The sequence below is a fragment of the Littorina saxatilis genome, linkage group LG1 (assembly GCF_037325665.1).
Source record: "Littorina saxatilis isolate snail1 linkage group LG1, US_GU_Lsax_2.0, whole genome shotgun sequence".
NCBI classification, from domain to species: Eukaryota; Metazoa; Mollusca; class Gastropoda; order Littorinimorpha; family Littorinidae; genus Littorina; species Littorina saxatilis.
The window spans coordinates 18282218-18307870 of record NC_090245.1 but is presented as its reverse complement, the minus strand read 5'-3'; the positions used below and the strand labels follow the sequence as shown (position 1 = coordinate 18307870).

The 25653-nt window shown below is 39.4% G+C and overlaps 1 protein-coding gene across 3 annotated transcripts; it reads left to right on the top strand.

The window, feature by feature from the left end:
- The first annotated feature begins 4042 nt into the window (after positions 1 to 4042).
- LOC138963554 (copine-3-like) lies at positions 4043 to 24771 on the top strand. 3 transcript variants are annotated; one of them, XM_070335415.1, is made up of 15 exons: positions 4043 to 4179; positions 5816 to 7162; positions 7603 to 7782; positions 8126 to 8200; positions 9343 to 9417; positions 10040 to 10123; positions 10514 to 10603; positions 11226 to 11321; positions 13342 to 13428; positions 13957 to 14016; positions 15286 to 15419; positions 16193 to 16299; positions 17269 to 17411; positions 18261 to 18497; positions 19319 to 24771. In XM_070335415.1, the coding sequence occupies exons 2-15, from the start codon at positions 5843 to 5845 to the stop codon at positions 19448 to 19450; spliced, it is 2820 nt and encodes a 939-aa protein (XP_070191516.1). In that variant the 5' UTR covers positions 4043 to 4179; positions 5816 to 5842; the 3' UTR covers positions 19451 to 24771. The 3 variants fall into 3 exon arrangements, with proteins under 3 accessions (XP_070191516.1, XP_070191523.1, XP_070191529.1); XM_070335422.1 differs by lacking the exon at positions 4043 to 4179 and adding an exon at positions 4356 to 4580; XM_070335428.1 differs by lacking the exon at positions 4043 to 4179 and having other exon boundaries at positions 5788 to 7162.
- Positions 24772 to 25653: the final 882 nt, after the last annotated feature.

The following is a 25653-nucleotide window of genomic DNA, read 5'->3' as shown; positions in this document are numbered from 1 at the left end:
ATACCCCCATCACACCAAAATAAACTGTTTTATGAGGCTTAGTTGTCTTGAAATTGTTATTTGGTCCGAAATTGCCACTTTAAAAGTGACAATGATAAGCGCAAAAGAAAGGAATACAGAAGGAAAGGCCGGGACACGGTTTTGCATCGTATATCGAACAAAGACTGACGGACCCGCCAAATCATCAGTTCAGTATCCTTTAACGATTGCATTAACTGGCACTATTGGGTTATTTACTGTGACAGGTCGGGTATAGTAATCCAGTGATTGATAATGCGTTTGAAAGCCATATTTCTGCTCCCCGCACGGCCCGCCGGTCCGGCTCCGGCCTCCCCAACCCTTCTCAGCAGTCTTGTCTCCCTCAAAACAAATGTGATCAAGCATCTTTCCTTTTCATTGTAGACCATTATGGTTATCGTCAACTTAAAGAAAAAAAAAGTAGAACTGAACCCCACCCCTGGAAAAAGCATGTAGGCCTACCTTGCTTTGACTTTTACTAGTTTTAGCACCAAAACAATGCTGCTCTTAACCCTCAAAACAAGTCCCAGAATGCACCAGATTGCACAGATTTTAACCGTTTTTCAAAAAATTTCCCGGACCCCCCTTGTGGCTTCGCCACTTCGGCGCTGATTTGCCCCCCCAAAAAAGGAGGAACTTCGAACCCCCCCCCCCCCCCCCCCCCTTACAACTCATTTGGTCCCGCCCTGCCCCTGTGTTGCTACATATATGGCCTTAAGTCTGAAATGGTGTCCACAGCTGAAATAGCTGTGCAACCTTGGCTCTAACCTGATTTGTACATCAAAGAAAAATAAAATCCTTGTAAAGATTAATGAGACTTGTAAAAAAAAGTATGAAGTACACACCTAGAGAAACATTGTGTGCTCAGTTGTTGTTTTTAATGAAAATGTCGCCATTATCTGAAGTCAGCAGCACTACATTTTGGCCATTTTTTGTGACATGACCTTACAGCATATTGAAACATGGTCTACTCTGTCATATTTATGGGACAGAATGTCATGAATGACTTTTCACTGAGCCAGTAAAACTCAAATGTACCTTTGACAAAGCAAAGTTTTTGAATTTTGTCAGTGAGCCTGCCGAAAATGGGGAGACAAAATTTCACAGAAAGTTCATAACTATTTCCGTAAGACTTCAATTTTGTTCACTGATCAGCTCTAAATAATAATTAAAGATTGAAACCTGATATATTTTTGTAAAAAAGTATTTTACAGTATGTTTTGCAGAGGTATAAAACATAAAAAGGGTTGTTTGACTTGTTTTTGCATGTTCAAAAGTAGTTTGAAGTTTACGTGCAGATTTTCTTGTGAAAAAAGAGTTATGAACTTTCCAACCTTTTGCCTTATAAAAAGAGTAAATTGACTGGTTGGGGAACACCTAGCTTTGTAATGCATTTGGATCCACTAGCAGCAGTCACACTGAAAGTTTGCATCAAGTTCATTCATTGGTGTTTGAGTAATTGAGAAATAAAAAATTCTTGTGAGAAAGTTATGAACTTTCCTACTATCTCCACTGAGAGTGTTTTTTGTCCTTAAATGCTAGCCATGAAAGTTAAGGTTGTAGTGGAACAGCAATTTTGCATATAAAAGTACATTAGATTTAGATACTAAGCAATTTTTGTCACTAAAGTCAAGCAGTATGCTTTAGTTAGCCATTTTCTCTGTGTCTTGCGCACTATTTTTATGTGAGAGTTACTAACTCATGTCAAAACCCAAAATATATGTAAAATGACTATTTTCAGTTTCCAAATTACACTGTACCATGATTTTCATCACAAAAAGAATCTACTGGCTGCTGACTGTTTCTTTCTGAAGTACTTAGCCGTTTTGTCATGAAGTTCATAACTTCACATAACTCAAGCTCATTTTTCAAGGGCGTGTTTAAAATAATGCCTTGTTAATAGCAAAAGAGTACATTTGACTTTATCTGGACATTTTGTAAGAAGTTTTCTGAACATCAACCCTCAAAATTACATTTTGATAATTCCAGAATGAATCTGGGTTGACTGCACGGTGTACATAACTTCACATCAACTGACCCTCAGCCCCACGGTGTGAAGTTATGAACACATGCCATGAGTATGATTTATACACAATAATTAATTTACTACACTAAATCACTACCTCAAATGATGTGCTGCTCTTCTCCAGAGTAGGCTGTTACAGTTTGATGTCATTTTTATTTTAATTTACCAGCAGATTTTAGTACGTAGCTTTTCAGTTAAATAAATGATGTGAAGTTATGAACACACAGTCAGCTGACATAAACACTAACTAAATAATGATTTCGGTAACAGTTTTCATGACTGAGTTTGGTTAAGTAAATCATTAAGTTGTTTAGAATTATTTGCAAGAGACTTTAGTTAGTTATTTTAGTATAAATGTGTGATTGATGTGAAGTTATGAACTTTCACAAGTTTCAAACAATTTGTTTTATTTTGGCAATTAAAATCTGATTTTGTAATATAAGTGCAGCTTTAGCCTATACTATAACTCTGTGTTCTCAGTTTGTCATTGTTTTGCAAATATATTATACAGTAACTGTACTAGAGACCAACATAACAAAAATTCTCGTGAAGTTATGCGCACGCTCACATTTTATGATTTTTGTTATCGTTTGTTTTCACAAATGTTTTACTTTTATTACTTAGTTGTATGTTGATTACAAAGAGTAGCTGGAGAGAAAATAAGATGACATATGCACTTTCTTACTTTGGTTTGAATTAGCCATAGTTTGTGATGTCACGGTGTGAAGTTATGAACTCCTAGGACATTCTAAAAATACTTTCAGTTTCTGCCAACTCTTTGAGTCAGACAAACATTTTGGTGTATTGAAATCCTTTTGATGGTACTTTTCAAGCACATTTTGCACAAAAACAGCAAAATTGTAGATTTAATGATAACTTATGCCAATATTTGCTGTGAAAAAATTGTGACAATATTAATTTCTATAAATAATACAGATAACCAAAAAATCTTCTCCACACTTCATCTTCAAAAATTACCTTCATGTTCCAGCTCACCTTTTTCAGATTAAAAAACAAAACAAATTGTTTCCTGTTTGTATAAATTAAATTTATTATACCAATAAAAGTAAATTATGTGAAGTTATGAACTTCCCATTAATGGAGTTCACATCTGCATCATGCGTGGCCAAAACAAGTTTAACTTGCTTGAAATGCAAAGTAATTTGCTGTAGCAATTTGCTCAGATGTCTAAAACAGACCCAATACATGTAGCAACAATGATTTAACAAGTCTAAATTTTGTGACGGTGTGAAGTTATGAACTCCTGCAAACTTTTAAACCTGAATCTGTGAAGTGATCAAACATGAGTTTTCTTAAATCATAGCTGTTCCTTGCATATTTATGCTCTAAAATACATCTCTATTTTCAAAACAAAGAAAATGTTCATTTTTAAAATTGATTTTGTATGTCACAAAAATGGACACCAATTCTGACTTTGGGCCATATATGCGAAGTACAGCATGCTGTCAAAGTTATGCTCTCATGGTCAATCATATGCATTAATCCTTTTATTCTTTTGCCAGGGATAAGTGCATTCTTCCAATTCAGTCAAAGTTGGACACACTCACTTTGGTCTACAGTGACAGCCGCTTTATGTGTGGACAAGGAATAGTGGAGAGATTTTTTTCTTTTAAATTATTTTTGTATCTGACACCAATGTTTTCAAGAATTAATTCTGTATATTTGACACCTATGCTCAACCTCGAAATTAATTCAGCCAAGCCAACGCAAGAATAGGTCAGGCGGCCAGCTGTTACCTCGGATTCACTTTGTTGTGTCGTGTGTCAGTGAAAAGATGCTGGGCGGATCTGTGGCGGCTTGCAGATAGTTTCCCCAAGAAGGAAGATACTACTTTTAGTATTGATGTTTATGCATACATTTTAATTTTCAATATCTGCCAAAGTTACAATGTGCTGGACACGGACCTACATTCTACATCCAGTAGAATGTAGGTCCGTGGTGCTGGACGTCGCTTTAGTTTCTGCGGCGGCTCGATCGTAGGGCACTTCCGGTATGAAACCCATCGTCTGCCAAAGTTTGCAGTCAATGTATGTGAGAAACATATACTTTAGCGCCTTTGTCGCATAGAATTGCTCTGCCTGTTCCAGAGCGTATTCACCTAGAGCGGTTAACAGGTAAGCAATTGAAATGGTACACTTTTGTGTTGTAGTTGTATGAAATGTGTTGCGAAATACCACCCATCCTTTCTTTCCTTCAGATCAAAATAGATCCATCTAAGCTCTAAATACTAAAATAGGCTTGAGATTGGGCAAGTACACGCTGCAAGACAAGGCCTGTCGTCATACATTACCAATGCGCATGAATTTGTTTGTTGTCATTAAACGGATGCATTGTACAATGTCGTCAGAACTGATGAATTCAACGTCAATATTCGCGTCCACGTATGCTTGCGAGCGTTAGAAATGACGAGAGTGATGATCGTTTGCGCGTCTACTGAGAACGTAGCGTCAAAATTGAAAAAAACCCAGTGGTTTTCAGGTTAATAATATTCAGTCTACGGATAACGTTGAGAAAGGTACTGTACAAATCTTTCAATGTTTATTCGAAAGTGATTGGAATTAGTTTTGCTAACATGTGTATATGAGATCCATGGATCACTTTAGTCTTTACATACGTTATGAGCTTTGATTTAAAAGTGAACAGAGCACATCTTTTAAACTTGAAGGATGATCTTGTTTTTATGGTTAGTCAAACTTGGAATCTTCTGACTGCAATATTGACAGAGAAATCAGTTGTGAATAACTTTAAGATATTAAGCTTATTGACAGAGTGAAAATTTTACAGCATAATACGGAACTACGAAAGTACTGCAATGACCAGTAAATCATAAATAACTTCAAACACTGAGACAGGGAAGCAAATTGTGTATTGACCAATTATAATTTATAGCTTGTGAGTGTGTGTGTGTGTGTGGAGTGATTCAGAGTAAACTACTGAACCGATCTTTATGAAACTTTACATGAGAGTTCCTGAGAATGATATCCCTGGATGTTCTTTTCATTTTTTGGATAAATGTCTTTGATAACGTCATATCCGGCTTTTTGTAAAAGTTGAGGCGGCACTGTCACACCCTCATTTTTCAATGAAATAGATTGAAATTTTGGCCAAGCAATCTTCGACAAAGGCCGGACTTTGGTATTGCATTTCAGCTTGGAGGCTTAGAAATTAATTAGTGAGTTTGGTCATTAAAAATCGGAAAATTGTAATTAAAATTTTAATTTTTTTTAAACGAATGAAAAACAATTTCATCTTATTTTTCACTATTTTCTGATTCCAAAAACATATAAATATAATTATATGTCATATATGGATTAAAAACAAGCTGTAAAAATTCAAAATATGAAAATTAGGATCTATCTTATTTCTTGTCAATTCCTGATTCCAAAAACATATAGATAAGATATGATATGTTTGGATTAAAAACAAGCTCAGAAAGTTAAAAAGAATAGAGATACAGGAAAGCGTGATATCCCGCGCAGCGCAACCACTACCGCGTTATTCTGTCTTGTCAATTTTACTGCCTTTGCCGCGAGCGGTGGACTGACGATGCTACGAGTATACGGTCTTGCTGAATAAATGCAGTGCGTTTAGTTTCATTCTGTGAGTTCGACAGCTTGACTGAATGTTGTATTTTTGCCTTACGCGACTTGTTAAGACCTGATTTCCTCAGATTGTTAGAAGTCTTGTATTTCTAAATTTTGCTTGCATATTCTTCTAGTTCTACCCAGTGCTTACTGCTTGTAACCGCAGGGCTGACATCAACTGGCACACCAGGGGATGTCATTCTATGGACAGCCACAATACAGTGGAATACAACAGCAGATTCCACCCCAGCAGCCACCAGCAAACTTACCCTACCCCGGATTTCCCCAGCATGCTCAAGGGGGCCAACTGCCATACCCGCAGGCAGGCCTTGCATTCTCACAAGGAGTAGGATCAGCACCTAATCCTCAGCCTGGTGGTGTAGGCTTTCCACAGCAAAGTAATCAGGCAGGAACTCTTCCTTACCCACAGCAGAACTTTGGTTTCCCTCAGAGTCAATCTGCTCCATACCCACAGCAGGGTTTGGGGTACAATCAGCCTGCTCATAGTCCGTCTGCACCCTACCCGCAACAGACCTCAGGGTATCCTCAACTCAGTCAAAGTCCATCTGCACCCTATCAGTCAAATCAATTAACAAGTTATCAACCGACCAGTAACATGTCTGCACCACCGTACCCAGCATCTGGTCAACAGCCAGGGCAAAATCCTCCAGGTTACCCCCAGGCTTCTCAACCTGGGTATCCCACAGGACCAAATCAGCCAGGATACCCTCAAGGGGGTCCTCCCGGCTACCCACAAGGTGCAAGTCAGCCTGGATATCCTCAAGGAGGCCAGCAACAGCAACCATCGGGAGGATACGGAGGCCAACCTCCCACACAGTCAGGTCCAGGGTACCCAACCCAACAGCCAGGAGGAGGGTACGGTGCTCAACAACCTCCAGGAGGGTATGGAGCTCAGCAACCACCAGGAGGGTATGGAGCCCAAAGGCCACCTGCTCCGCAAGGACCAGGAGGCTACCCAGGTCAGCAACCATCTGGTCAGCAAGGGCAAGGAAGTCAGCAGCCTCCAGGAGGGTATGGAGCTCAGCAGCCTCCAGGCGGGTATGGAGCTCAGCAACCTGCAGGAGGGTATGGAGCTCAGCAACCTTCAGGAGGCTATGGAGCTCAGCAGCCCCCAGGCGGGTATGGAGCTCAACAGCCTCCGGGAGGGTATGGAGCGTCTGGAGCTCAGCAACCTCCAGGTGGATATGGAGCTCAGCAACCCCCAGGAGGATATGGAGCTCAGCAGCCTCCCCAGGGCCAGCCTCCAGCAAATTATGGCCAGGGTGGTGGCTACAATCCTCCTCCCCCTGCTCAGGGTGGATACAACCCTGCTGCGGCTCCCCAGGGCGTCGGGGGTGCAGCCGGTAGACCCCCGGCCAGGCCTGGCCAGGATCAGTTTACGTCCAAAGTGGAGCTACGAGTGGAGTGCCGCAGCTTGTTAGACAAAGATGTCATGTCCAAGTCTGACCCTTGCGCTGTGCTTTACATGTTCAGAAATGGGAGGTATGAAGAGGTGAGTATATTGCAACAAAAATAATCACTCAGTTTATGTGCATGTACACGTCTTGCCAAAAAAAACCCTAACAACAACTGGGCTAGTCTGGGTTTTGAAATAGAATTTGTTGTGTAGACACAGTTTTGGAAGTTGGGTGCATTTTGCTGAAGAAGACACGCTGTTAGGTGTAAAAGGTTTAAATTGATACAGGTTTTTTCAGTTATGTGCACTCATGACAAAACCTTTTTTTCACTATTTTTTTAATGGCAATTAAATATCTTTGTCTTATAAGTTCTACAGCACCGTCCCGCTGTGTTCTCACTTTTTCTGGTGTTATAATTTGTTTTATTAGATGTCCAAGGAAATACATGCTAAGAGTCAACTCTAGAAAATGTTGATGTTATATATTGATAAATATGAAGTTTGTTTATCATTTAATTTGATCTCTGTCATTACAGCTAGGACGCACAGAGAATGTGAAAAACTGTCTGGACCCCCGATTCTCAAGGGCGTTTTTGGTGAACTTCTTCTTTGAAGAGGTACAGAAGGTGAAGATTGCTATATACGACATTGACAACATCACCCCAGAGCTCAGCGATGATGATTTTCTGGGACAGATTGAAACAACGCTCGGTCAGGTTAGTACCAGTGTTTCATGCCTGAATCACATGGAATTTTCGTCTGAGAAGTCCTGCAACCTGAAATTTAAGTTTCATTCTGGGGGGTTCTAGACACTAGCTCCTGTAATAATTTCAGAGTCTTCACAGCTTCTCAAAGATGTTTCAAGTGGAGAGTCTCAGGGCGCGTACCTTTATTTAAATTTGAAAGAGTCCTAGACCCTTGCGTCAGACTACAAGAAGGATGCTTTCAATGGGGTTTTTGTGTGTGCTGATTGTAAAAGTGTTATTTGATGTAATTGTGCTTATGGATTTTGTCAGTGACATGTCTTGTATTAATTTAGAAAATACATCTGTATTTCAGGTTGTGTCCAATAATCCATTCACAAAACCATTGCTGTTGCGGAATGGACATAAGGCAGGGAAGGGTGTGATTACTGTAAGTGCACTTGCTGTTTGTGGTTTTGTACATCTTATACACATAGATTCGTTTTTCACATTTTACAAAATTGAAAATAAAAGGATAATTTCTAAAGAGGCACAGTAAAATCCTGTACAAGGAAATAATTTCTTTCTACCAAATCAAATTAAAGAACAATTGCTTATTGCATAGGTTGGCTGAGTATCTATTCAAATTTTACTGCTCCATGCAATGTACACTGTTGAATCATGCTAGGGTCTAACATCCCTCCATTTGGATACATACATATCGCCATGGATACATACCAAAAAATAACATCCGACAGCTTCCTGTGCAAATTTTTTATAAATTAATTTTTTTTAATTTTTGAGTCACTTGAGAAAAAGTGACTCTATGTAATCGGTCAGTGTTAGTCTGTCCGGCCGGCCGGCCGGCCGGCCGTCCGTAGACACCACCTTAACGTTGGACTTTTCTCGGAAACTATCAAAGCGATCGGGCTCATATTTTGTTTAGTCGTGACCTCCAATGACCTCTACACTTTAACGATGGTTTCGTTGACCTTTGACCTTTTTCAAGGTCACAGGTCAGCGTCAAAGGAAAAATTAGACATTTTATATCTTTGACAAAGTTCATCGGATGTGATTGAAACTTTGTAGGATTATTCTTTACATCAAAGTATTTACATCTGTAGCCTTTTACGAACGTTATCAGAAAAACAAGGGAGATAACTAGCCTTTTCTGTTCGGCAACACACAACTTAACGTTGGGCTTTTCTCGGAAACTATAAAAGTGACCGGGCTCAAATTTTATGTGAACGTGACTCATTGTGTTGTGAATAGCAATTTCTTCCTGTCCATCTGATGCCTCATATAATATTCAGAACTGCGAAAGTGACTCGATCGAGCGTTTGCTCTTCTTGTTTTAATTTAATTCAATACACATTCTAACTATGCACAGACAGTAATGTAAGGATGTTGATTTTTGGTATGTGTCTGAGTGGAGGGATGCTGTAAAAGCCTGTCCAGATCTAAGATGGTGAGCTGAATCGTTTACAGGGGAAGGAATGTGCCTTTGGCTTGAGTAAGTTTGAGAACTATTCAGTGTTTTCAGTCTTTAGCAAAAGAATTTATTGAAACTGACGAGTTTGTGTATTTGAACAGATTCGTGCTGAAGAGATCAAAGAAGGAACTGAGAGAGTTGCCATGACATTTCACGCCAAGAAGTTGGATAAAAAGGTATTTTGCTCACCGTGTTCTTGAGGTCATATTATGTGCTGGAACTAAATATAATTATATATATATCGTTTTTTAAAGGGATGTATTATGAAATGTAGTGATCCACATGAATTCAATTATGATACGTTTAGTACATGTTCAGATGTATATCCTTCTTTTTTGTATGTTTGTATATGTTCGACAATTTCTGTGGTGATGAACCTGGGTTTGGTTATTATCAGCAGCATTTAAGGCTCAGACTTGAACAGCTAGAACTTCTTACTGAGAGTGCAATGTATTAAGTTTCAGATGTTCTGGCGAAGAAAAGAAAAAGAAGTGATAGGAATAATCTTAAAGTTCTAATAACAGGTATAAATTTCTCACTCCATGCATGCCTGTATTTAGTATTAAGAAAACACTCAGTCTCGGTCTCTTTGTGTTTTCACTTTTCTATCTGTCTGTACATGTTCTCTCCACTCTGTGCCTCCTTTCTATATCTTTGCCTTGAACTCTAGCTGTTCTAATTGTGTGTGTTTAGTTAGTCCCTCTGTAGGGTGAGAGCTAGATGTAAAAAAGCAGATTACTGCTTAATCTATTACCCTCGTTAGATAAAGAATTGTCATTGCGTGTGTGCTTCTTTTAGGATTTTCTGGGCAAATCCGATCCTTTCTTGGAGGTGCAGCGAGCCACGTCTGATGGCAGCTGGCAGGTGGTCCACAGAACAGAGGTCAGTACTACAAATATTTGTATTCATTTGCACCAATTGGGCAATTCAGACATTGAAACTGAAAGAAAACAAGAAAGAAACCAGTTTTGGTAAATTCTTCATCAAATTTTTGACAGCGTGTCTCTGACTTCTTCGGGATTTTGAAACTGATTTAAATCAGAAATTGAAACTGATTCAAAAGTATATGCTTTATTTCTAGCTTTGTTATTTGATACATCTGTTCATTGACATTGGTTATTGTTTGCTTGAATGACTTTTGTTACTTCTTACTGATTCACTTCCATCTGTTTATTGTAAATTACTGTAAAATATTGACACACAGTTAACTGACTTTCCTTCTTCAGTGAAACATTTAGACTTCAGTTGTGAAGACAGAACTTCTTATTTTAGGTGGTGAAAAACAACCTTAATCCAAGCTGGCGTCCTTTTGAATTGCCAATGTCAACTCTCTGCAGTGGCAACAAGAAACAGACCATCAAGGTATGAGTCTACATGATAACCATGTTACAGCCCATTCCAACAAACACAAATGCACACACTCCCACACACACACAAATGCACACACTCCCACACACACACAAATGCACACACTCCCACACAAACACAAATGCACACACTCCCACACACACACAAATGCACACACTCCCACACACACACAAATGCACACACTCCCACACACACACAAATGCACACACTCCCACACACACACAAATGCACAGAGACACACTTACACACACCCCTGCATGCATGTTCACTAAAGGCCAAGATACACCATCGGTTTCGCCCGTACGTTTGAGACGGACTGCCCAAAACTAGCCACAAACTAACTGTGTGGCATCCGAACCGTTCGTCTCGCAGGCTTGGTAGCATCCGTATCGACACGTCTGTTTGAAATACAGCTGAATCTATTCTGAATGGATGGTAAGCATCCTCCAGCCTGAGTGGACGACTGACGACACTCGCTTTGCAACTTAGGCGGCTACTTCGATATTGATTGATTGATTGATTGATTGATTGATTGATTGATTGATTGATTGATTGACTGACTTATTGATTGATTTATTGATTGATTTATTGTTGAATTCATGCTTGTGGTGTGCAGTTTGATGTGTATGACTGGGACAGTGATGGATCCCATGACTACATCGGAGGGTTCACTGCCACACTGGAAGAAATGCTGAAAGCATCTCAACAAGAGGTGGGGTGAACCTTTGTCTGCTGCTGTTTATTTATTTCCTGTAGTATTCATTTGAATCATTGACTTTCAAAAAAATAAGTTGTGTTTGTGACAGTCAATACTTGGGATGAGTTTAAGGTAAATATTAGCGATACATGTATAATGAGAAAAAAAACTGACTTTTCATTCCACATACTGGACGTTTTTGAGTCACTTGAGAAAAAGTGACTCTATGTAATCGGTCAGTGTTAGTCTGTCCGGCCGGCCGGCCGTCCGGCCGGCCGGCCGGCCGGCCGTCCGTAGACACCACCTTAACGTTGGACTTTTCTCGGAAACTATCAAAGCGATCCGGCTCATATTTTGTTTAGTCGTGACCTCCAATGACCTCTACACTTTAACGATGGTTTCGTTGACCCTTTGACCTTTTTCAAGGTCACAGGTCAGCGTCAAAGGAAAAATTAGACATTTTATATCTTTGACAAAGTTCATCGGATGTGATTGAAACTTTGTAGGATTATTCTTTACATCAAAGTATTTACATCTGTAGCCTTTTACGAACGTTATCAGAAAAACAAGGGAGATAACTAGCCTTTTCTGTTCGGCAACACACAACTTAACGTTGGGCTTTTCTCGGAAACTATAAAAGTGACTGGGCTCAAATTTTATGTGAACGTGACTCCCAGTGACCTCTACACTTTGACGTCTGCTTTGGTGACCTTTGACCTTTTTCAAGGTCACAGGTATGTCGAGAAGGAAAAAAATTGAAATATCATATCTCTGAAACTATTCATCGGATTTGATTCAAACTTTATAGGATTATTCTTTACATCAAATTATTTACATCTGTATTGTGTTGTGAATAGCAATTTCTTCCTGTCCATCTGATGCCTCATATAATATTCAGAACTGCGAAAGTGACTCGATCGAGCGTTTGCTCTTCTTGTTATGAATTAAAATAACTCTGTCAGGATTTTCAAGCGCTGGGCACAACTAAGTTGTGCCCCAGACAATGAGGCAGCGAGTCGAAGCAACAGCATGCTGCTAATGACTGGCTTAGGACCGCAATCATGGTGAACCACTGACTGATGTGTATGTTTTGAGGGGTAGACTCTTAAACTAGTGGGTCTCAAAAGGGGGTTGCCACTGTAATAAGCAAAAGTTACACTACAGCATAGTGAACATAATGTTAACCCCTTCACTGCCACAGTATAACAGCATTTTGGTATTGCTGTGCGCCAGGGCAAATTTCGCTTTCTTCGGTAGGTTCACTAATCTGTTCACTGCTCAATCATTTATTGAGATATCTCTTAGATCTTTGGCATGTGGTTTGCTTACACCCTTGGCTATTATGTGATAACATGATCATTGGACTTTATTTCTGATTGTTATAGGAAAAATCGATATAATGAGCATTTTTGTCAAAAATTACAGTTTCCAAACTTTCACACACACACTGCAGGACGTAAAACCGCAGAAAACACAGCTAAAACTGGTGTCAAACATCAGGTACTCACATTACAGTCCATAACAGTATTCTTCTGTGTGGTAATCCATAAATCACTTCTTGTAGAGCTTCCAGAACACTGTATCATTTGAAAACAGGTCTACGAGTTGATGTCCGACTTTCGGCCGCCATTTTGAATTTTATAGATCGGAAAAAACTTCTAAATAAGTTTTCCCCACGTGGTACTAACTTATCTGAACGGTCAATGGGAAAGAACTGTGTTTAAACCCCTACAAGAAGTTGGACAGTGGTTACCTCCCATTTAGTTTTCACAAATGTCCTGAAAAGTGCTGATGTAAATGCCACGTACTAGACGTGTATGGGCGTATGACAAACCAAACATGACCATGTACCTAGTACGTGCTGGGCAGTGAAGGGGTTAAATCATGGTGATTGGTGTCTTTATACTGACACATCAAAACAGCACTCGTTGAAGTGTCGTTCCTTAATGAATTCAGCATTCAGGTAGTGCAAATGTTTTTGTTTGATGACTTATGTAGGTTTAGCAATGATTTTATGCTGTTTGATCGTGTGCAGATGTCATGGCCGTGCATCAACCCTCAGAAAAAGGCGAAGAAGAAAAGTTACACCAACTCTGGCATCGTGATGCTGTCATCATGTAAAGTGAGTTCTGAATGATTAACCCTTAGGCTGGTTGTCGCGACATATGTCGCGCTACTTTACGTATACTGTCACCTGGTTGTCACGACATATGTCGCGCTACTGGCTCAGTCTGTTTGGTCGGTTCCGATTACCTCCCATGGATGCGAAAACCTATATGACCGTTTTTTGTTATTTTTCTCTCTGTTAATTCACCAGTGGCTATGTAACATGTGTTACAGAATTGCACCAGTGTAAAGGTTAAAGAAGGGGTGACTGTGATATACAAGTCCCACTTTGCCTCATTGTTTCAAAGGGGCACAACCAACACAAATCCCGAAAGATTTATTTCCAAAAGGTTGTCTGTTGTGCTTTGAAAAAGAAAAAAATCTGCTCATAAATAAACTTTTTGATGAACGAATCAGGTGCACCGTTTAGCAGAAGTATTGTGTGTTGTTCTTGAAGTGTAAGAAGCTGTGTTTTGTTTGTTTACTTTAGATTTTGTGGTAGGTGAAAAGGTTTCATATTGTAAGCATTTTTCGTCTATTTCAGCTGGTGAAAACTTACACCTTCCTCGACTACATTTTTGGGGGAATGCAGATAAATTTTACAGTGAGTATTCCTCCCAATATTTGTATGAATGAAAAAAAATTGAAGGCAATTCCTGTTATTCATTTAGTATACAGACATAGCTGTTCAGTAAATCAGCTCATTTGATAGTTTTATTTGAGAACTAAATAAAAACTTGTGCTGAGACAAGCTTTAATGTGTGCACACCTTCTGGCATCAGTTACCTCCCTTTAAATTAATTCACTTTTAAAAAGAGCTATGACTATAACTGTCACACTTATCAGGAGCTTATTGTATAGAAATAACCTAATATTCTGATCAGTAGAAACAAATATTTACAGTAAAATTATTTACAGTACCCAGGGTTTAGCCTGGGAGAAAAAGGCAATGGGACATTTGTCCCCCTCTACCAAATTCCGATGGGACATAGTCGAAGGCAAGTAGCGCTTTGACCAAAGACGCAAAATGGTGCAATATGGTGCCATCTGAGAATTAGCCGCTATATTGTGTTATCTCTGTTTGTGCGTGTGTGTGTGTAATCCGATGTAAAGTGTACATTTGGTGCCGGTGGTGCAGTGGTACGTTATCTCAATGCGCCCTTTGACGCACTGAAGGGAATTATGATGGGACATTTTCAAATTTAATGTGCCAATGGCGCAGGGCGCACTAGTAAATGAAACCCTGCAGTACCACAGCTGTGCATAATTTAGACGAAAAGCAACTTCCTTTTTTTTGCGTCAAGGATTACTGGCTGGAGACGGTTCTTTGCCAGTGGAACCCCCGTTTTAAAACTTACTGATTATTATTATTATTATTATTATTGTGATCATTTTTATGCACCTAATCTAGATATAGCCCTAGGCGCTTACATATTAATTTCTGCCGTTTGAAATGGAATTTTTTACAGACAGACAGACAAACAGACATTTTTTACACACAATATATAACGCATTCACATCGGCCAGTAAAGCCCAGTAGCCTATTAGGCGAGCATTCACCTTTCACGGCCTTTAGATTATAGACTATATCTTGCCCTATTGAGAGCCTTAAAAAACAATTTTTTTAGATTTCTGTTTATAAGATTTGTAAATTTACCCCCATGTAACACCATTTTGATTTTGTCAGATTCGTGGGAGTCTTATAAAGGGTGATTCGCTGTAGCAGGAATAGCTTGATTTTATTTAATATTATGGCCTCTCTCCTGCATCCTTTGCAATGAAATTCTTCCCTTACAGTCAATATATTTATTTGGTGACCTATGTGATATAATTCATGGCTTTGCACATATTCTAATTCCTCTTCTGCATGCAGGTTGGCATTGACTTTACCGGATCTAATGGCCATCCATCCAAACCCACATCTCTGCATTACATCAGTCCTAACCAGCCAAACGAATACATGCAAGCCATCCGTGCAGTGGGGGACGTCTGCCAGGACTATGACACGTGAGTTTTCATATGGTTTTAAGACTGCAAGTTTTCCAACCAAGTTTTCTTGTTGTTTATGAAAAAGACTTGCTGGCTGGTATGGAAAGGTGATATTATCTAGCTTCTGTATTTTGCGTTGGGAAAATTAAAACTGTTCAAAAACTGCTATTACAGAATTGTGAGAATTATCACTCACAGGTTGAAAATGTTAATTTATTGATCATTTTCAAACCTTTTCTGATGATGTGTGTGTCAGTGTGTGTGTGTGTTTCACATTTTGTTTCAGCTGTTGATGAATGATATTTGGCAGTTCTCATGAAAATGGTATGTAAAACAAAGGGATGAGAATAAAGTTCCATGAAAATGCACAAATTCTCATTTGCTTATTGTTAATCAGACCTGGGAACCCATACGATTTTGCGGTATTTTGTACGTACGCATTGTTCAATTTATTGTCTAGAATACAAGCAGTTCGTCAGTGGAAAAAAAATACGACGAGAAAAATACCTAGACTACTTTTCTTTACAAGCGCATCCCGAAGCTGATGCAGTATTTTGACACATAATTACAGTTTTTGTCAGTAAACATTGAAAGAATCATTTTTTAAAATGTACTGGTAAACTTAAACAGTGCAACGGGTGCGTGTGAAGCATGTTTGAATCATGGATGTTCAAATGCTGAGTGGTGTACGCTCATTTTTCTGAAAATACACCAAGTTTGCTTGAGAATACTACTAGTGCAAAACTGGGGTTCCCAGGTCTGGTTAATATTGCTTTACTGTTTGGATGCAGAGACAAGATGTTTCCAGCATTAGGATTCGGTGCCAAGATTCCTCCCAATCCGGAGGTGATGCATGAGTTTGCCATCAACTTCAACCCACAAAACCCATACTGTGCCGGTGAGTAAATCACTGTCAGTTCAAAAAGTGTATTTGGAATTTGACGTCAACATACAGTGGAACATAAAGTCTGAGAAAACAGGGTCTTAAAAGGGAGGGAGTCTTAAATTGGGGGGTATAGGGGCGGGGATGTAGCTCAATCGGTAGCGCGCTGGATTTGTATCCAGTTGGCCGCTGTCAGCGTGAGTTTGTCCCCACATTCGGCGAGAGATTTATTTCTCAGAGTCAACTTTGTGTGCAGACTCTCCTCGGTGTCCGAACACCCCCCGTATGTACACGCAAGCACAAGACCAAGTGCGCACGAAAAAGATCCTGTAATCCATGTCAAAGTTTGGTGGGTTATAGAAACACGAAATTACCCAGCATGCTTCCTCTGAAAACGGCGTATGGCTGCCTAAAGGGCGGGGTAAAAAACGGTCATACACGTAAAATTCCACTCGTGCAAAAAACACGAGTGTACATGGGAGTTTCAGCCCACGAACGCAGAAGAAGAAGAAGAAGAAATTGGGGGGTATTAAAAGGAGGGTTTCATCGTACTCACGATTAGTACATAAAGAGATGACTATTTAAAAAAAAAAAATGTTTGAGTGCTCAAAATGCAAACATCTGAGAATTTGAGCAAGCTGCTCATTCAGAATAATTCTGGCTGGAATTTGGCCCTTTATATTTCTGAGTTCCTCAGTTATTTAAGGTTGAAACATATACTACTGTGTATGTAAATTATCTCTGAATGATAGCTGCCTTAGAGTAGCGCACATAATAGCTGACAAGAGTGAGCCCACAAAAGCGGCGTATGGCTGCCTTAATGGCAGGTAAAAACGGTCATACACGTAAAGACTCGTGCAAAGAACATAAGTGTACGAGGGAGTTTCAGACCATGAACGCAGAAGAAGAAGAAGACGAAGAGCTTAACATTTATCTTAATGAACAGTCAAACATTAAAAATTTTGTTCTTTGTCATTCCTGCAGGGATTGACGGAGTGCTGCAGGCCTATTACAACTGTATCCAGCGGGTACAGCTGTACGGTCCCACCAATGCTTCCCCCATCATCAACCATGTTGCTAACTTCGCTGCAGCTGCACAGAGAGAGGAGCCACAGAAAGGAGCCCATGTGAGTAAAACATTTGCATGAGAGATGGTTTTACAGCGGTACCTGTGATGTGTGGATCCTCCAATGAGAGGACACCTCCCTTAAAAGGACACTTTCTCTTGTCCCTTTTTTTTAATATTATTTCCACCAAAGTATACCTGTCATGAAAGGCCACCTACAATGTAGGGACACTTTTAGCTGGTCCCAAGGTGTCCTTTCATCGCAGGTTCCACTGTATGTTTGAAAAACGGAGTGGACAAATACATACGCTTTGTTCCAGTGACTGAAATCTGTGTACGAATAGAATAAAATGGGGCAGAGAACAGAGGACACTCTTGGTTTCTGGAGTTATGCAGCCGTTTTCATGTAGAAAAATGTAGTTTTGTTGACTGCTTAATGCTACCAGCCTTCTAGTCCATTCATTTTATCATATCAAAGCAGTCAAGGCAGAGAGCTGTATGTTGCCCTGCTTTTCCCCTTCCCATTGCGCAACAAAAATATGTACACTTCTTACAAATGCTGTCGAATGAAATGTAGCTTGTGATAAAAAGAAAAGAAAAAGGAAAGAAAAGGTTGTGCTATGAAAAGATGTGGGTGATTTGGACTCTCTCCCTTCATTCCCATACCACTTGTTAGCGTTACCACTGAGGGGATTCCCCCCCCCCCCCCCCCCACCCCCCAAAAGGCGTATGGCGGCCTGAGTGGCGGGTTAAAAACGATCGTACACGTAAAAACCCACTTGTGCAACAGCGTGGGTGAACGTGGGAGTTTCAGCCCATGAACGAAGAAGAAGAAGTATTTGAACTTGTGTTTTTAGCTTTTTTTCTACCATTGAGGTCAAATTGTATGATTTGTGGTTGGTGTTGGCAGGCATACTTTGTACTGCTGCTGCTGACTGACGGTGTTCTCAGTGACATGAGCAACACGCGCCAGGCCATCGTTCAAGCCTCCCGCCTCCCCATGTCTCTCATCATCGTTGGCATCGGCAACGCAGACTTCTCGGACATGGACATGTTAGATGGTGACGATGGTGTTCTCAAAGCGCCCAATGGGGAGCCTGTGAAACGGGACATTGTGCAGTTTGTACCCTTCCGGGACTTCAAGAGGGTAAGTTTGGGGATTCTTTTTTGTGCATATATATGTAAAATAAAACTCCCTTTTAAGACCTGAAACTAATATGGGGGAAAAAAGGTCATTAAAAGGAGGGAGTCTTAACCCTTACACTAGTGCAATTCTGTAACACATGTTACATAGCCACTGGTGAATTAACAGAGAGAAAAATAAAGAAAAACGGTCATATAGGTTTTCGCATCTATGGGAGGTAATCGGAACCGACCAAACAGACTGAGCCAGTAGCGCGACATATGTCGTGACAACCAGGTGACAGTATACGTAAAGTAGCGCGACATATGTCGTGACAACCAGCCTAAGGGTTAAAATGGGAGTAAACATACAACGGTTATGCACAGAATTTCTGAAAAACCGAGGTCTTAAAAAGGGGGAAGTCTTAAACGGGGGGGTCTGAATCGGGGAGTTCCGCTGAATGGGAATGTCTAAAAATGGTAAAAAAAAAAGATTTTCACAATCATTGCACATGAAGAAGACAGTAAAGGTTATTTTCTGCTAACCCTTGCAGACACTTCTTCACCCATGGTGGTGTTTTCCAGCCCATATGTTGTGTAAAGGTTTTGTGTTCCGTCTTACTTTTGTGAATATTTAGCCAGTTTTGTTTAAGAATGACGTAATATCCGCTTGAACATCTTTCTAATATGGAACGGTCATCTTGGATGGGAGGAAGAAAAGAGGTGAGGATTGGGGGGAGGGGAGAAACCGCATAGGCAGGACACAGGAGGACAGTCAATATATTGTGAGCATATGATTTTTAGGACATGAAACGGTAACCTGTGTACATTTTTTCTTGGTTACAGAGCAGTTCCGTGGAGCTTGCACGCTTTGTGCTGGCAGAGATCCCCAAGCAGGTGACAGACTACTACAAGATGCGAGGCATGCAACCCAACAAGCCAGCCACACAACCACCAGCAACACAACCGCCGGCATAGTTCATGCAGCCTGCTTTGAATATACATGTAGGAGCTTAACCTGAACAACTGTGCCATGTGAAGAGACGAGAAATGGATGGAAAGCTTTGATGTAATGACCGGTACTGACCCAATAAACCAACCTAGCTTTGCAGCCTGCTTCAGATGGAAGAAAAACCTGAACTCTAACTCAAAAACTTTAATACAGAAGGGTTATATCGTTAGGTCCATGTGGTTATTTCTTACAGATATATAAGTTCTTGCTACAACACAAACATAAAACGAACAGCGGGAAAAGAGAAGAAAAAAATTAAACAAAACTGTGCATCCTTTAGACGAGTAATAGCTGGCAAGTTGCGATGTTTTCAGACTGTACAGTACCGTTTCTACTGCTGAGGGACAGTTATACCTGTGGAGATTAATTGCAGCTGGGATTTTGAGCTAAGTCGTGATTTGTTGTTGTTGTTGTTATAAGTGTAACCCTGTGAATTTATTGATCGTTGTGATTCTTCCCAAGACATATAATTATATACTTTGCATGAATGAAGATTGTTGGAAGCTGGGGTTGAGGACTGGGCTGTTTAGGTAGGAATTGTTGAAAACTTGAACGCTTGTTGATGTTGCTTCTGTGATTATAATATGCATGATAAGCTGAAGTGACAAATCCTTTGAATATCTTACCTACCTTCCCCCCGCGGGTTAGGGGGAGTCCCATATTGGTTGGGACGAGAAAGAATTTACCCGATGCTCCCCAGCATGTCGTAAGAGGCGACTAACGGATTCTGTTTCTCCTTTTACCCTTGTTAAGTGTTTCTTGTATAGAATATAGTCAATGTTTGTAAAGATTTTAGTCAAGCAGTATGTAAGAAATGTTAAGTCCTTTGTACTGGAAACTTGCATTCTCCCAGTAAGGTAATATATTGTACTACGTTGCAAGCCCCTGGAGCAAATGTTTGATTAGTGCTTTTGTGAACAAGAAACAATTGACAAGTGGCTCTATCCCATCACCCCCCTTTCCTCCGTCGCGATATAACCTTGAACGGTTGAAAACGACGTTAAACACCAAATAAATAAATAAATAAATCTTACCTGCCTTCAATGCTAAATGCTCTAAGCCTCAAAAATTAGTATTTCAAAATGTATACCTCATTTTATCTAAAAGTAAGAGTGGTGCACAAATTGGAGTAACAATTTGGGACCAACCATAAATTAATGTCCTTATGTTGCATGTGTCTTTTCATGACAGGTACATTAGATAGATCACTTGATGACAAAAAAGATTTTTTGTTTTGATTTGAGGTATCCTTTCATCAGAGTGGCATACAAGCTGAATAACTGCTGAGTGTTGGAACTATTTTCAGAAAAGACGTTTGCTTCCTACAAAGGCATTATAGGGACATTTTGCTAATTACAGTGTGTGTGATTGATGTCACATGTAACAGGTTGAATTGTGCATTATTTTATTGGGATGTATTACTGGCATAGAGACAATTCTCATTCGGAACTGTTAAGCTCACATGAAAAAAGTCAGAGTTTAATTATTCTTGAAATATTTGTTTGGGGCAATTTAAACTCAGTTGCTGAAAAAGCTTTCTGTTTGGCAAAAGCTAATCCTGTTAAAAAATCCAGATCATACATGTATGTGTATGTGTATTTTTGAGGTGACGCATATATATGTCAGTGCATGTCTTCATTTTGTATTATCCATTTGCATACTATAGTAACCTGAAAAAGAATGTGACTGCTGATGTTTATTTAAACAGAGAGTGTCTAAATTGCTTGCTGTAGAGGCATTCATGTGTATGTTTTCACAAATTGTGATTGCTTTCTAGTAAATAGTCTAGTATTATGCTTTACCAAATGTAATCGTATCGTAAACAAATAAAAGTGTATAAAACCTACCTACAGATATGTTATTTCTTTCTTACTCAATTCGGTTTATGATGTCAAAAAAGTTTTTATCTTTCAACATTTCTTGTATCATGTAGTTTTCATTAAGCCTTTGATGTTTGGTCTCCTCTTCTTATCTTACAATTGTCTGAAAATGTCAGATAACATCAACTCCACGTGAATTCTTTTATTCATTGCAATGTTTGGCATTCATTTTGTCCTCTGATACTTTTTGGAGGAAAACCTAGCTGTTACTGCTATTGTATTATCAGTAGTGCTTGTTCTTAAATGTGCTTGTTCTTCTTCTTCTGGAAGAATAGGCTTTGCCTAAAACCTTTATCCTTTTGGAATAAAGTTCTGAGTCTATCATGAGCTGAAATTCCCACGGCTTATACATGTATAACCGTTCTTTACCCCGCCATTTAGGCAGCCATACACTGCACTCGTTGGATCTTAAATGTTTAAAATAGCACTGAAACCAGTTTTGACATTCGTAACATTTCTTAAGGGTTATTGTCTTAATTAAAAAACATATTGTGCTTTTTTACATTTAGTCAAGTTTTGACTAAATGTTTTAACATAGCGGGGGAATCGAGACGAGGGTCGTGGTGTATGTGATGTGTGTGTGTGTGTGTCTGTGCGTGTGTGTGTGTAGAGCGATTCAGACTAAACTACTGGACCGATCTTTATGAAATTTTACATGAGAGTTCCTGGGTATGAAATCCCCAGACGTTTTTTTCATTTGTTTGATAAATGTCTTTTATGACGTCATATCCGGCTTTTTGTAAAAGTTGAGGCGGCACTGTCACACCTTCATTTTTCAATCAAATTGATTGAAATTTTGGCCAAGCAATCTTCGACGAAGGCTGGACTTCGGTATTGCATTTCAGCATGGAGGCTTAAAAATTAATTAATGACTTTGGTCATTAAAAATCTGAAAATTGTAATTAAAATTATTGTTTTTATAAAACGATCCAAAATTACTTTTATTTTATTCTTCATCATGTTCTGAGTCAAAAAACATATAAATATGTTATATTCGGATTAAAAACAAGCTCTAAAAACTAAAAATATAAAAATTATGATTAAAACTAAATTTCCGAAATCGTTTTAAAAACAATTTCATCTTATTCCTTGTCGGTTCCTGATTCCAAAAACATATAGATATGATATGTTTGGATTAAAAACACGCTCAGAAAGTTAAAACGAAGAGAGGTACAGTAAAGCGTGCTAGGCAGCAGGCTCGTCACTTTCACTGCCTTTTGCACTAGCGGCGGACTACGGTCATTGTGAAAAAATGCAGTGCGTTCCGTTTCATTCTGTGAGTTCCACAGCTTGACTAAATGTAGTAATTTCGCCTTACGCAACTTGTCTTCCATTTCAGTTTAACTTTGACCATTCTTTATAATCATTCTCTCACGTTTTTAGTTCACATGCAGTTAACTGCCATAATGAACTCGTGTTTTATATTTTCAGGAGAAATTCCTTTTTCCTCAGTGTTCTTGGAGTCCCTTCATATTACTTGCTTTATTTTTGCTGTAATCAACATTGATGTTGACCATGATGTTTTCATGGTCATTATGAATATTTAACTTTCAAGCAGAATGTTTAGGCCTTTTGAACAAGAGAATATTTTGCTGTTCTTAATTAAGTTAACACTCATACAGTAGTCCCTTCCATTTCCGGCCCTTTCGTGGGCGTGAACCTACCCGGAGCGGCCAGCTTTCCCATGACTAATGAGTTTTCCTTCTATAATTGACTCTTAATGGCCGTTAACCTGTCTGACGTGGTCAACGGTCACTGATTTTTGCCCTAAGGTGCCCCTCTTACTCGACAGGAGCGGCCACTTAACGGCCAATTGTCACTTTCGCGGGCGAGCGCCTGTGGTGTGTGTTGTGTGCACAGACGGCACAGCACGAGCAGACGACATGAATACTTACGCATGCGCAAACTGTAAATACAGACATGCGCATACATGTACATTTACGGCAGTCACTTCCGGATCGATCACAGTTGATGTGAGTTTGAAACACTTGTTTATCTGACACTCAAATACATATATAATAATCCAAACAACACACATAGAAACATACGAAACAATAGCTTAGCCAGGACGATCGAGTTAAACACGCAAATAATTAAGATGTATAAACGAAAGCAAAACTAACAGAGACAATGAATCGGCGGCTCGTGGATGATCGCTTTCTTTTCTTCATGAAAACTTGATCGTGTTTTTTGGGGTTTTTTGGAGGAGGAGGGGGCCTGTAATGAACGGCCACCTGATATTTGCGGTCACCTTTGCAATGACTAATGGGTGACCGGATATGGCAGGTACTACTGTACTTAACAGTTCATTCAGTATTAGTGAAATAGGGAAGAATCACGACTACGGTAAATGAAGAAATTAAGAAGGAAGCAATTGATCTCGGTGATTTTATTTTGGTCACAACAGCTACTTCTTTAAATTTAAATCAGTTGTGTACGCTTTCAATGTATTAGTGATGATAACAGTTACAGTGTTTATTTTCAAGTGTGCATGAAGTATGTGCATAAAGTATTGGAATGCCTTCAGGATATTATACACGTACCACCATGGATAAATACAATATTTTCATGATTATACATTTTGGAGAAGAAAATCAAACCATTGTCAAACTCAAAAGGTTTTGTAGTTGTAATGTGTTTGCATTTTTAACGTCTGTTCAGTTGTTTCTTAACACACCCTTCCATGTATTGTACTCGTCAGTAAAATGTATCTGCCACCTGAAAACCTTGCTTGTTGATGTTCATATATGTATGTAGCTGTTTATCTGTGCTTCTTGTGAAATCTAGTCACGGAGAAACAAGCTTATAGTCCAAGCATGTTAATAAAACAATTGCTCTTGTTAGAATTATTTTGCTTTTCTTTAAGTAAGAAGTTAAAAGAATTTTTTTTCTTGAAGTAAGCAGGCCTGGGAATGAGTAAAAGTGGTTTGGGCGTATTGACGGGAACATTTTGCATTTTAAGCATTTTTAAGGGCACACGGAGGCTCTTTTCTTGCACAATTAGAAAAGGACTTCGTCGTATTTACGACGAAAGGTGTATCATTCCCAGGCATGAGTAAGTCTAAGAAATCATTGCTTCTCACTGAGGTACATGTACTGGCAATATTGGACAGATTCATTAAGAATAAGGCCTCAAAGTCGCTGTACACATATATATCAAATGAACATTGAACTTTCCTTCTTTTAGCTGTGTGATGTCAGAGGTTGACTTATACAGGCAGCTGGCTGAGAAATTGTTACCAGAAATGGAGCGATACATAAATGTTACATACTTGTATTTTATACCCAACTATGACATTTGACACCTATCTCGACAGACATTGTTCAACTCAACCGCTATTACGGTCTCTGAGAACAATGACTATCTCAGTCATTGTCAAATTTCATATTTTGTTTAAAACAAACAATATATGAAGTTTAAAAAAAAAAAAAAAAAATTTTCTAACCTTCGCCGGCACTCGTTATCGACTACACACGGACGCATTCGTGGGGCCGTGCAGACCCATGCTTCTCAAAGAAAGAAAAATATGCATATCCTTCCGTGGCACTCGTGGGTCCGTGCGGACCCAGAAGGGTGTTTGATTGCAAATATCTCTTAAACGAGTTGGAATTTTTTAATGAGCTTTTAGAAATGCCTCAGACACCTAAAAAGCTATCATCTCCTAAAAGCTCATTAAATTTCAGTGATAATTAATTAATTAATTAATGGTCAAATTTAGACTACACACGGTATTTGGAACAATTAAAATATTATGGGTCTGCATGGCCCCACGAGTGCCACGGAAGGGTTTGCACAATTTTCTTTTCTTTGAGAAGTATGGGTCCGCACGGCCCCACGAGTGCCTCAGAAGGGTATACACGCTTTTCCTTCTTTGAGAAGTATGGGTCCGCACGGACCCACGAGTGCCTCGGAAGGGTATACACGCTTTTCCTTCTTTGAGAAGTATGGGTCTGCACGGCCCCACGAGTGCCTCGGAAGGGTTAATACACGCTTTTCCTTCTTTGAGAAGTATGGGTCCGCACGTCCCCACGAATGCTTCCGTGTGTAGTCTAAATTTGACCATTAATTAATTAATTAATTATCACTGAAATTTAATGAGCTTTTAGGAGATGATAGCTTTTTAGGTGTCTGAGGCATTTCTAAAAGCTCATTAAAAAATTCCAACTCGTTTAAGAGATATTTGCAATCAAATACCCTTCTGGGTCCGCACGGACCCACGAGTGCCGGCGAAGGTTTAGCGAGAACACCTTACCTTTGACTGAGAACTGGGAATGTTCTGACTGTTTAA